At 45.2% G+C, this 13,688-nt stretch overlaps 1 protein-coding gene across 1 annotated transcript in view; it reads left to right on the forward strand.

The window, feature by feature from the left end:
- LOC119179740 (alpha-N-acetylgalactosaminidase) overlaps positions 1–12,973 on the forward strand; it is a 28,172-nt gene extending 15,199 nt beyond the window's left edge. The window contains exons 5-8 of the mRNA XM_037430866.2: positions 294–388; positions 2,810–2,971; positions 4,830–5,027; positions 11,945–12,973. Coding sequence (XP_037286763.2) covers positions 294–388; positions 2,810–2,971; positions 4,830–5,027; positions 11,945–12,685 — 1,196 coding nt within the window. The 3' untranslated portion in view covers positions 12,686–12,973. The remainder of the gene's footprint in view (positions 1–293; positions 389–2,809; positions 2,972–4,829; positions 5,028–11,944) is intronic.
- Positions 12,974–13,688: the final 715 nt, after the last annotated feature.

The following is a 13,688-nucleotide window of genomic DNA, read 5'->3' on the forward strand; positions in this document are numbered from 1 at the left end:
GCGCAAACAGTACTCCCGTGGATGACGAAGAACAGGCCGGATTCGCCACCGTGGGCATCGGTCTCCATCATTGTAAGCATGCAGTAGCCCCTCCTAGTAGCCCCTCAATGAGGGGCTACTCAGCGGGGCTATACTCAGCGAGACTAATGAGCAAAGCAAGCGTTACGTACAACATCGGTCACCATGAGGGGCCCCTCGGTTATACATATCGATAAAATATTGGCCTAAAACGTTTCGTAGACATCAGTACGTTACTTGAACGTTCATTGGGAAACTCCGGGGTGTTCGTGCAGTGTATCCAGCGTACACCCAGTCATTGAATAGGACCGGCCGGCCGATAGTCTTCTCATGCAGCTGGCCTGCCTACCAAGTCGATCTTGGAATGAAGGTGCGTAAAGCATTATCACAATACATAAAGTAGGAATCAGTGCAAGAGATAATTCGATATTACTACGCTATAGACCACATCCTCCCGAGCACCTTTCTCATTTGCAATGGGTTCTTTCTTTCAGTGATCACGCCAAAAATTAACGACGCACAGCTATTCTTCTGGATTGCTTATTCAAGCTCTACCGTATACCCCCCCCCCCCCAAAAAAAAAAACACGAAAAAAAAAACAGGTCAATAAAGCTTAAATTCTATGCACGCAGCTAAATATTCTTACATATGGTAACATTATCTTGGCGCCCCGCCGCGGTGGTCCAGTGGCTAAGATACACGGCTGCTAGCTGACGCGCAGTTCGCGGGATCGAATCCCGGCAGCAGCGGCTGCATTTTCGGTGGAGTCGCAAATGCTGTAAACCCATGTGCTCAGATTTCGGTGCGCGTTAAAGAACCTCAGGTGGTCGAAATTTTCGGAGCCCTCCACTACGGCGTCTGTCGTAATAGTATGGCGGTTTGGGACGTTAAACCCCACATATCAACATTTTCTCAGCACAATCAAATTAAGTGTCAAACGATAGGTTTTGAGCTTGACATGCACTCTGCACTGCGCACTTAACGAGAGCGTGTGATATAAAGCGGCCACCTATGCATGTGATAAAGCACATCTGCGGTGCCAAGTTTATTTCGCGCAAAGATATGCGCCAGAACTTTTGAAATATCCTTAATTCTTATTGATACTTACCTGAGTTCCATGAACATCAATTACCAACTCGCCCAGCAGTCCGTGCTTCTTATTGATACATTTGGTAATAACATTAAATGCACAATTATTTAGGGTTGACAGCAACAAAATCAACCATCACAAAAAATGAAGACGAAAAATAATGTCGTAAGCGACTTGCAACGAAAAGTAGATAAGCGCGTGCGAACAAAGAATACGTTGGAAATGCACTACGCGTGATTCTCTGTGTAAGGAAAGATTTAACTTGTGCTTATTTGCGCACGTGTCGATGTAGTATAGAAATATTCTCATCAGATAATGCACACAGGATATTTGGCATGATAATTAGCGTTCCACTGAAATTTTGATCACGGATAAGTGTATACCTGCTGTAACACCTTTCCTGTTTTGATCTCATCATAGAAAATTGGCAGTATTTTTAAATAAAGAAAATAAAAAATAGTAAACTCAGTGCAAGTGTTGTTCACGATATAGTCGTGCCATGTGCAGCCAAAAGCGACACGCCTATTGTATGAACTTTATTTTTATACTTAAATATGGGTACAAACTGTGACGCGTTAAACAACACTACATGTGTAGTTGGACCGCTTATTTCTTAGACGCGACAACACTTGGTCAAGTATGTTCGTCAGCGGCCTGATAATATATTGCTGTCTGTCCTCACGTGAATTTGTCTTCAATACAAGGGGCCTGCACTGCAACTCACCTCCTTCATGTATGGTATAACTGTCAGTTCAAGCGCACGAATAAACAGAAAGAAAAAGAGGATAAGCACTTTCTCGCAACCAAACGATTTATTAGAGAGGGAAGAAAGCGAAGATTATTAGAAAGAGAGTCATATAAACAACACGCATGCGCAGAGAGTTTCCGCAATGTCGCATGAAACACAGCAAAAAGATTCGTGGACTGCGCAATGGGCGTTGTTTACATGATTCGTTTTAGCTGTGGTAAAGTGTACATAGGTCAGTCGGGAAGGTGTGTCAATGTTCGTCTTAGAGAGCACGATTCTTTTATGAAATCATTGGGTGCAGAAAGTGCGGTTGTTATCCTCTTTTTCAGGATACTGAAGTGGTTTTTCGATCTAACAATCATTTAACTCGTGAGTTGACAGAAGCTTTTTACATAAGAAAAAGAGGAGAACAATGCGTCAGCCAGCCTTCGGTTTTGCTGCACGATAAAGAGTTTGTTTTTCTAGATTATGTTCCGAGATAATCTTTCTTCTTCTACCCTGTGTTCTTGAGGTGCCAAGGGTGTACTTTTTGCCTGCACACGCATGCGTTGTTTTGTTTTTTTTTTGATTGCCTGTTTATATATTCTTTCCTCTCTAATAAATCGTTTAGTTGCGAGAAAGTGCTTGTCCTCTCTGCCTTTCTGTTTATTCGTGCGCTTGAACTGACAGTTATACCATGCATATCCAACTGGCCCAACTTTCGATTCTGTTGCTCCTTCGAGTAAATATTTTTTATAGAAAAACATTCAATCTTTTACATGCCCACTCACACTTCTAACACGGCGTTGGGCTAGAGGAAAACATACATGCGCGAACTTGTAGTGGTAACGGATAGGTTGATGATGAGACTGTGGCTTGATGAACGTAGATGACTTGTGCGGTCGTGCTGCTTTCTATGTGTCTAAACCGGGGGCTAGTAGAAATCAAAGCCGCGCTGCTTGTCTTATATGCAGCCCAACTACCGGGCGATCGCCCACTCCTGTAACCTATGGCGCTACTACGATGACATCTCAGACTCATGGGAAAGCGTGCTCTCAATTCTGGACTACTACGCCTCCGTTCAGGACACACTGATCCGTGTGTCCGGTCCAGGACGATGGAGCGACCCCGATATGGTATGTATTCTTCCTGCAAGTCCTTAGGAGTTCTACCTGAACGGTCACTAAGCCAAGGCAGTGCTAGCTAGCGCCACTCGTTGCCATGGGGGCGAATATAAAACATTCCTTTTTGCCATATACGGCGTCACATGGCACGTGATGTTTAGGCAATACAAGCCGGCCAATAAATCCCCGCATGCAACAGAAAGAAACCCAGAGTACATGTCGGATGTGAATGAGTGAAAGAAAGGCGGATTCATCATGTAGTGAATGTCCGTTAGATACCCAAGAAAAGGACCAAACAAAAGGTATTTTGGCAGTATACGAGCGAAGGCCCAATTTTATAGTAATCAAACTTGCAGTGTAAACATAGTTAGACATAACAAGTCAAGCTACGTTGAACCATTCCGAGTTAAATTTTTAAATTGTAATAGGAAGCCCCACACTGGAGCAATGAATTCCACTTTCGACGGAATGAGTGTTCTACAAAGTAAAATTCTAAGAGCCTCAGCAGTACAGTAAATGTTTCATCATCATTATTATCATCATCATCATCATCATCATCATCATCATCATCAGCCTGACTACGTCCACTGCAGGACAAAGGCCTCTCCCATGTTCCGCCAGTTAACCCGGTCCTGTGCTTGCTGCTGCCAATTTATACCCGCAAACTTCTTAATCTCATCGGCCCATCTAACCTTCTGTCTCCCCCTAACCCACTTGCCTTCTCTGCGAATCCAGCTAGTTACCCTTAATGACCAGTGGTTATACGGTCTACGTGCTACATGCACGGCCCATGCATCATTTCTTTTTCTTGATTTCAGCTATGATATCTTTAACCCCCGTTTGTTCCCTAATCCACTCTGCTCTCTTCTTGTCTCTTAAGGTTACACCTACCATTTTTCTTTCCATTGCTCGCTGCGTCGTCCTCAATTTAAGCTGAACCCTCTTTGTAAATCTCCAGGTTTTTGCTGCGTAGCTAAGTACCGGCAAGTTACGGCTGTTCTATACTTTCCTCTTGAGGGATAGTGGCAATCTACCTGTCATCATTTGAGAGGGCTTGCCAAATGTGCTTCACCCCATTCTTATTCATCTAGTTACTTCAATCTCGTGGTTCGGCTCCGCGGTTATTACCTGCCCTAAGTACACATAGTCTTTTACAATTTGAAGGGCACTATTACCTTTCTCGAAGCGCTGCTCTCTTCCGAGGTTGTTCTACATTACTTTCGTTTTCTGCAGACTAATTTTAAAACCCGTCTTTCTGCTCTCCTTGTCTAACTCCGTAATCATGAGTTGCAATTCGTCCCCTGAGTTACTCAGCGATGCAATGTCATCGGCAAAGTGCAGGTTACTAAGGTACTCTCCATTAACTTTTATCCTTAACTGTTCCTATTCTAGGCTTATGAAAACCTCCTGTAAGCACGCTGTAAATAGCATTGGGGAGATTGTGTCTCCCTCTCTTACACCCTTCTTGATCGGTAAATGTTTAGGAACCTGATAATCTCAAAAGTTATGGTTTTACACTTGCGGTGTGCAAGGACATGCATAACGACATTGGTTTGTGCTATATTAAGTCATTACTGATGTATCTCCTCGAAGGCCAATAGAAATGATCGTCACAGGAGAGAAGACCAGCCTGAGCAGATTTTGCAACATAAGTCTTGGTACACAGATAAACAGCATATTCATTAATTATAAGAATAAGGAGACGAAAATAGCTCATTTAACACAAAACCGCATTGACAGAAGGAACTCGATCAGCGGTGTAAAAAGTGTTCCCACAAGACGTTTCTCTCCGACAATTTCAGTACAGCTCTCACGTTCTTCTTTACTACAACTTTGAATTTTTATTTTTACACCCTGGTCATTTTGGCAGCTCATCATCGGCAACTACGGCCTGAGTTACGACCAGAGTAAAGCGCAGATGGCTCTGTGGGCCATCATGGCCGCTCCGCTCTTCATGTCCGTTGACCTGAGAACCATCCGGCCAGAGTTCAAGGAAATTCTGCTCAACAGACAGATCATTGCCGTCAACCAGGACCCACTAGGAAAGATGGGAAGACGGATCGTGACGGTGAGTAAAACGGCCTCGAAATCTTATTCGTCGCAGGCACGTTTGCGGTGTAATAATCTGATTGGTCCTACTACACCTCTTGCAATGTTTCTTGACTGTGTGACGTCCGCGTTATGTCTGGTTGATGTTACTGTAAATGACTTCGTGAAGGTTGTCTCTACGAAGTAGTACGAGACATCTAAAACTTCGCGGATATGTTTGAGGAATGCTCGATGGCGCGGTGTGTGTGTGTGTGTGTGGGGGGGGGGGGGGGGGTATAAAGAATTCTAGGGTCTTGGTAGCCAAAGTTTTGATTTAAAACAAGGGGTCAAATTATCGGCCCCTGTTTGCCATATTTACCACCTCGAATCACTTAGCATGTACCTTAATGACACGCACGGGGACCTCAAGAATAGCCGATCTTCAGCGACTCTAAGGCAGCTCTACAATCTGTGCTATCAGCACTGCGTCGCGGGCCATGCGAGCAGCTCGTATTTGGAATTCTATGTCTTTTTCATACAGCACATGAGAAAGAACACCACGTGACGTTTCAGTGGCTTCCGAGCCATTGCGGCGTCACAGAAAATGAACACGTTGATGATGCCGCTCGGGCAGCTCTCGAATAAACGCAGGAAGCTGCAATACCACTTCCAAGGTCGGACGCTGCCAGTGGTCGTCGAAGGCTTGCAAAGGAGATCAAGCCTTCGCTCTGCGGTGCCCACCAAGCAGCCTGATGAACTACTCTAATCGTCAACACCGCCCGAGTTATTTTATGAATCCATATATGCCAACTGAACTCCGCTATAGTGACGTCCCCACACAGCATGCTTTATCGTTTGTGGTTTGGTGTGGCATTCACCTAATCTTATTCCTTTCAAGTTGGTATGGCTGACAACGCTATAAGCGATGCATGTCGTTGCAAAGAGACGCTACGCTACATCTTGTGTGACTGTCCGGTATATGACGTTCAGACACAGTCACCAGCGTTCATACTCGTGCACCGTGACAATAGAATGTCTGTTGAATCTATTCTTGAATGTCGTCCACAGAGAACATCGCAGCTGAAAGCGACCAAGCAACTCCTCAAATTTCCAAGAAAAACTAACTTGGACAAGCTCATGTTATAGTGATATTTCGTACCATGCCATCGTGATGGACATATACCCGACTGCATGTTTGTGTGTGTACTGTTATGGCCTATATTTATCTTTTTTCTCACCTTTTTCCTTCCCTTTTTCGATCTCCCCTTCCCCGTCCCCATGTGCATAGTATCAAACCGACTTTTCCGTGGTGGTTAATTTCCCTGTCTTTTCTTCTCTACCATTTCTTCTCTCTTTACTTCTCCGCTTTCATAGATATGCGATTGTCATGGCTGTAGGACCTGACCCATGTCCTTACGCTCAAAATTGCAACACCATAAGCTATCAAATCTGGGCGTCCATACGCCTGATACAAACAAGCATGACGGGCTGACCAAAAAAAAAAAAAGAAAAGTATTCAAGAACAGGAGTGCCACGTCAAAATAAAATAAATACACTTCTGCTGACACAGAGCACAATTATTCACTGCACCCGCCACAATGGTCTAGTGGCTAAGGCATTCGGCTGCTCAATCACAGGTCGCGGGATCTAATCATGGTCCCATCGGCTTCATGTTTGATGGAAGCAGAAATGCTTGCGGCCCGTGTACTTAGATTTGGGTGCACGTTAAAGAACCCCAGGTGGTCGAAATTTCCGGAGCCCTCCACTACGGCGTCTCTCATAGCCATATGGTGGTTTTGGGACGTTAAAGTGCCAACCACTGGCACGCGTATGCACGCGCCTACGCGTCAAAAGCGTCTAGTCGCGCCTGTGGAGGAAAAGGGCGCGCAACCACTGGCACGCGTCGACCGCGTTGACGCCCACGCGTCCAAAGCCGATGCACAATGTTGCTTGATCTTTTTGCTTAGAACTGTCCAAGTTCAGCACAGAACGGCACATTCTTAACTGGAGCGGGAATGTATGTTTTAGAGGATATGAGAACACGTTAACAAGTTGATAGTGCTTCAACCACCACAGTTTAGACTTTTTTAGAAGTAATTGACAATTTTGCTGCTTATGGCAGTTGGCATTACTTCTTGGTTACCCGGCGGTGGTGCACAGTCCCAAAGGAGGTGTCTCTGGGTGGCTCGCGCCTTCTTGCAATGTTGGCTTACATCAGTGGTCTAAACCTCCGGGCAAACGTGCTTTGCCCAGACGGGGGTCCATATTGCTTGTACTTGCAGCTGCCGTAGTGTGGCTGCTTCTCTGCGTTGTAGGTCTCGGTGAGGCGGTGGGTAGAGGCGTCTGCTCGTTCTGTACCACTGCAGAACGTCGGCGTAGGTTGTGATAAAATACTCTCCGTCTTCGGCATCGCCGAAGACGAGAGCCAGGCAATCATCAGCCGAGAGCCAGGCAATCAAAGAGACGTGGTCCAGCACGTGCTTAGCATCCTGGAACGCCAGCCGCCGAAAGCGGCGCCCCCACGGGTTTGACGCGAGTAAGTTGCTGCTCCGGGACGTCCGAGCACGCTAGTGTCTCGCTTTAATCCCCCTACCCCTTCCCCCTTTATGCCGGATCGTCAATAAAGTTGTTTCACTCACTCACTCACTCAGAAGTAATTGACATTTCAGTGCCCAAAGTAACTACAGCGGTATGCACCTGAAATGAACATCGGGGCGTGCGCCGCTCCCGCGAATGAACATTCGCGTTTAGCATACTGTACGTCTATCATAGGCGTGTGCAGGGTTCTCCTTAAGGAGGGGGGGGGGGGACAAAAGTTTGTCGCAGTGCCCCTTCCCTCTTCCTATAACAGGGAGGGGCTGACTTAGCACCCCCTCGCTACTATGTTAATATATGAAAGTGACATTAAGCCCCCCCCCCCCCCCGTCCTCTCTTCAGTGAATCAGGCGGCGGCTGCCCTCCTAATCAGGTTTATAAAATACCGGGCGGAAATGTTGTAGGCCCGTGTACTCAGATTTGGGTGCACGTTAAAGAACCCCAGGCGATCGAAATTTCCGGAGCCCTCCACTACGGCGTCTCTCATAATCATATGGTGGTTTTGGGACGTTAAACCCCACATATCAATCAAAATACCGGGTTACTATACCTGCACTACCAAATTTACTAATAATATCGTAAATATGCTGGTGCCTTCAGTACATTTACACTTCATATTTGATAGCCCTCAGCTTAATAATCACGCCTGAAACTTCATAATCTGACAGATTTAAGTCATAAGACTACAATTGAGGCCAGAGTAGCAGGCTTTCAGCAGATCTGTGTGTTAGAAATATCCTCTAATACAATAAAGCACACCTGGTTCTTATTGGTACAACAGATATTGGTCATAATATAGGAAACAAATACTGTGTACAATGCCTTTGGGCATTTTCAATGGTCGAAATGTGCTCTAATGCAACTAACTGTGCCTGACACTTCATGATGTGACAGATATCGGTCATAATATTGCAACTGAACCCTGTATAGAAGACTTCTGGACGTTGTCTTTAAACAAAGTATCCTCTAAAGTGACAAACTGCACCAAACTGTTGATGAAGTCACAGATATCGGTGATAATATTGGAACTGAACCCTGTATGGAAGACTTCTGGACGTTGTCTTTAATCAAAGTATTCTCTAAAGTGACAAACCACGCACAACTGTTCATGAAGTCACACATAAGGTCATAATATTTGAACTTAACCCTGTATGGAAGACTTCTGGACGTCGTCTTTAATCAAAGTATTCTCTAAAGCGACAAATAACACACAACTGTTCATGAAGTCACAGATATCGGTCATAATATTGGAACTGATCCCTGTATGAAATACTTCTGGACGTTGTCTTTAATCAAAGTATTCTCTAAAGTGACAAGCCACACAACTGTTCATGAAATCACAGATATTGGTCATAATATTGGAACTGAACACTGTATGGAAGACTTCTGGATGTTGTATTTAGTCAAAGTATTCTCTAAAGTGACAAATCACACATAACTGTTCATGAAGTCACAGATATTGGTCATAATTTTGGAACTGAACCCGGTATGGAAGACTTATGGACGTTGTTTTTAGTTACAGTATTCTCTAAAGTGACAAACCGCACTCAACTGTTCATGAAGTCACAGATATCGGTCATAATATTGGAACTGAATTCTGTATAGAAGACTTCTGGACGTTATCTTTAAACAAAGTATTCTCTAAAGCAACAAACCGCAATCAACTGTTCAAAAAGTCACAGATATCGGTCATAATACTGGAACTGGACCCTGTATGGAAGGCAGCCAAAATGTTCTCCCATGCAATAAAACACACCCGACACTTGATGATACAACAGATATTAGTGATAAGATTGGAAGCGAGCGCAGCATGGAACACTTTCGGATGGTATATTTATTTATTTATTTTCAAATACGGCAGCCCAATGTGAGGTTACTGCAGGAGTAGTGCATATGTACAAAATGAAAGCATTTAAACAATAATATCACAATAAGTGTGCCAACATAAACAAATATCACTACCCCCTGAGTGCACCCTGGTAAGAAATGAGAGAAATCGATACAAATGCCTCCAAAAAAAGTCAGACACATTGGTATCACGAACCAAACGAAGTAGATCATTTCAGTGTTTGATAACTTTATTTGAACGTGTTAGAGAGAACTACAAATGACTTCTAAGCTGGATGGTGATTGCGGATCAGTGCTGTGTTGAAAATTTCTGCACTTTGCTGATAGTTTAAATATCCTTTAACATCTACAAAATGCATCTGACAATTCTTGATGAGACAGATATTGGTTTCGAGAATGCAGCCAAGCACTGTGTAGAAGGCTTTCACACGTCATCAATAGTCAAAATACCTTATAATGCAATAAAGCATGCCCAAAATTTTTATGGGACAGATACCGGTCATAGGATTGTACCAGAGCACCGTACAAAAGTTTTGGCAAGTTTTCCAACAAAGCTAAACTGAATGTCTTGATATTTTGAATATGCTTAAGTGCATGCATATATAGTCCAAGTTAATGCGTATACTAAAAAACTGAACAGAAATGAAGCAGTCCTTCGAAATACATGCAAAGATTCAATGTTCGAAACCATGTAATAATATCTTCATCTCATTACAGTCTGGAGGAACAGATAAATACATGAACAGTTCTGAAAGGTCTCATAAGTCACATGAGGTACTTTTTGCATTTCATCTACACAAAGTGCAGTACAGTACTAGTGCACCTTCATTCATTCTGTACGTGCATGTGGTGACCTTCTCTTCATACTATCGTGTCATCGTGCAGCTGATTTCAAATCAGGTGCTTCTCACAAGATTTTCAGTTATCTGTTCAGCTGTAAACAAAACGCTTGTTATATTATAGTAAACTGTAAAACGACGGAGAAGCGCCATTGTATGCTTATAGCTATGAGTATCAGAATGAACTATAAATTAAGAGTGTGTGTGTTAGAATACCTCCAAACAACGTATGTGCTACTGAGCGTGGCAGAGAAGCAGAACAAGCGAGAAGTGAAATAGCATGCAATACCAGCAACACTTAATCATGCAATTTCCTCTTTCGATAACCACAGCAACGCATGTTCGAGTTTCTGTCTTGTACATGAGACCGCTGACAGCTGAATGTGTCGGCGTCGCTGGTACCCGACACGAAATCACATCACACTGCTACCAACCAGCGCACGCTGGTCATTAGCTTGGCAACACACGAAAACAATTTGCACCGAAGCCATCGAATGTTTCAGCGTCATACAATTCCTGAATACACTTGTATAAGTACGTACGATTTTACATAACCGAAATGTGCTGGCTAGTGCGAGGTTCGCTTTCAGCGATGATGAATACCGATGTTGAAAACAAACACAGTGCAGAAACTCCTCCGTATGCACTACGCGATGTTTCGGGCGTCGTATATGTTCAGCCGATGTTTTTCGCATGTGCTGTTTCATACGAACTAGACGGTAGAGGCCTACGCCTGGTGCAGATGACACCGCTCTGAATTGCCTCCGCGGTAGGCAAGGGCTCACGCTGACAGCTTCAAACCTCCGAAGTCTGTTTACACTCGTTTTCAGCACAGAAAATCACAGATAAAAGCACAGGAACACCGATATCCTCCAGTAGTCTGTACGATGTTTCGCTCGGCCGACGATCGCACTCAAGACCGGCGCAAGCCAGCCGGCCGGAATTCGCTGGATTTGTCGGCGTCGCTCGAACTCGGCACGAAACCACGTCACGCTGGTAGCACTCGCAATCGTTCGTCGTGTCGTTGTCGTTCTAGATTACGAAGCACTCATTCAGGAATGTTTGGAGTAGTTTCCGTGTTTGCTTTCAGCACTTGGCCGTGCCTTCGAAGCGGCGGCCATTAGGGACAGCATTCGGAGTCATCACGGCCTCTGGTTGGTTGGCACGCGGCTCCTGGTTGGTGGGCGCCGCTGTACGCGTGGTGACGTAGCGTACGCGTGCAAAAATATCAAGCCCGGCTTGATCCCTCGCGCCTCCTCGCGTATACCCCTCCGACGCCGACGCCGAGAGGCGCATTTGACGCTTTTGACGCGTAGACGCGAGCATACGCGTGCCAGTGGTTGGCACTTTAAACCCCAACAAATATTATTTTATTATTCAGCGCAAATCAAACGATACGCTATGACGGGATAAAGGTGAGGTAGTGATTCAAATACTTTCTTACCATTTGTTGCTTCGTGAAGCCAACTTTCTCGCTACTTTGGACAGTACTATGACTTACCAAGACCTGGCTATTTTATTCTGTTCAGTTGTTGTTGTTGTTGTCATCGTCGTTGTCATCGTCGTTGTTGTTGTTATTATCGTCATCGTTGTTGTTGTTGTTAATAGAAACCTACACTGGCATTTCAAGAAGGTCTTATTTGCTTACTTCGCCTTCTTTCGCACTTTCTCGCAGGTGAATGGTATCGAAGTGTGGGCACGACCTCTGGCACCCGTGACTGACGAGGGCTTTCCGTCCGCCGCCATCGTGCTATTCAACCGGCGCCACATCGGTGGCCCCGTACGGGTCACCCTGCAGCTGAACAGCATCGGCCTCACCAACCCCCACGGCTACAAGGTGTGGGACCTGTATGACCCTCAAGCGACCCCGGTCATCGTCAAGCCGTTCGAGGACATCCCGTCGACCGTCAACCCGTCTGGAGTTGTGATGCTCAGGGCCGAGCCAGTGCCCGCTCCAAGACCGCAACCGCAGCAGCCTCAAGGAACCGCGCCTGGTGGAGGCGGCGGTGTGGCCGTTGTAGTCGCGAAGGGAGGCCCTGAAGGTGGCGTTAAGGGCGTGGCAGGTGGGGCTCCAGGAGGAGTAATAGCCATCGGTGGTGGTGCCGGAGCTGTGCCTGGAGCCGGATCAGGCGTAATCCGTATAAATGAAGGCGGACCAGGCGGCGGCCCTAGCGGTGGCGTAGGAGTTGGCGGTGGAATTGGTGCTGGAGTCGGGGGTGGAATGGGGGGTGGAGCCGGTGGCGGAAACGGTGTTAGCTTAAATGAAGTACCTGGCGGAGGCGCTAGTGGCAGCTCTTCCGGTATCATTGGAAACGCCGCTAATCCGCTTGAAACTGCCGCTGCAACTGCCGTCAACAAGCCAGAAGAAGCCCTTCCTGTCGCGAAGGGTGGAAATGGTGTCAAGGGAGGAGTGTGATAGCCACAGCGATATTATTCCAACGCACCACGTAAAAATATGACGAAAGAAATCGATTTGGTCTAGAATAGAGAATGCTAACACGTTTGTTAATAAGGGTGCAGTAAAAGCGCGCGTTTGGAACGTGTTTGGGATTTTATAATCTGAACAAAAACAAAAAACTGGTAAAAAATTTGCCCTACAAAAACTAATAAAACTAATTCTGACGTTGTTATACCACGTGCGTCGATCATGTACAGACATCAACCTAAACCAATAAAAAAACCAAAGGTTTCTTGTTTCCTGTAACTTATTGTGCATTCTGTGGCACTGCTTACACAATCTCTCACACTGAGGTAGGGCAGATACAAAATTGATCACTCACTATTAACCACTAAGCAACACCGACAAGAGAAAGTGGAAATATGCAATTTTGTATTGAGCCCTCACCACGGGTTAGCTGAGACAAACTTAATCAATAATCTTAACTGTGCTACGTCGGCACGGGTGGCTCTGCGTTTCTGTTTTAGTTCACGATTTATTATCTGCCAATCCAAACTATATCGACATCCTTCAGCTTCAAACGAGTCGTGGTGGTTACACATTTCTTTCTAGCCATTGCAAATTCCAGGGTGCTTCCACGATTGGATCATGTTTGAGGCTCTTGAGGTGGTTTGGTGAAATAAATCAGCACTTTCTCCTCATCCTTCTAACACAACTGTGTTACAGAGGATCCTATAACACGTGTCATATTATTAAGTGCGCTTATCGAAACACATTAAGCAACCTTTGCTAGCGTGGAATCAAGTTGGTAATGAGCTAGTTTTTAATCATAGAATAGAAGTAAAACTGGATGGAATGAACTTTGCATGGCCCTTGAGATCGCCGAGGAAAAGGCTCCCAGCTTCTTTGAAGGATACGTGTTGCTAGCGATCGGAAAGGCGACTTGCTTTTATTCGATGCCCTCTTCATTTCTCTTTTTATCATTTCCATAACTCTTTAAGAGATACGAAAGCGGGCTCTT

Source organism: Rhipicephalus microplus, chromosome 2 (genome assembly GCF_043290135.1).
Source record: "Rhipicephalus microplus isolate Deutch F79 chromosome 2, USDA_Rmic, whole genome shotgun sequence".
NCBI classification, from domain to species: Eukaryota; Metazoa; Arthropoda; class Arachnida; order Ixodida; family Ixodidae; genus Rhipicephalus; species Rhipicephalus microplus.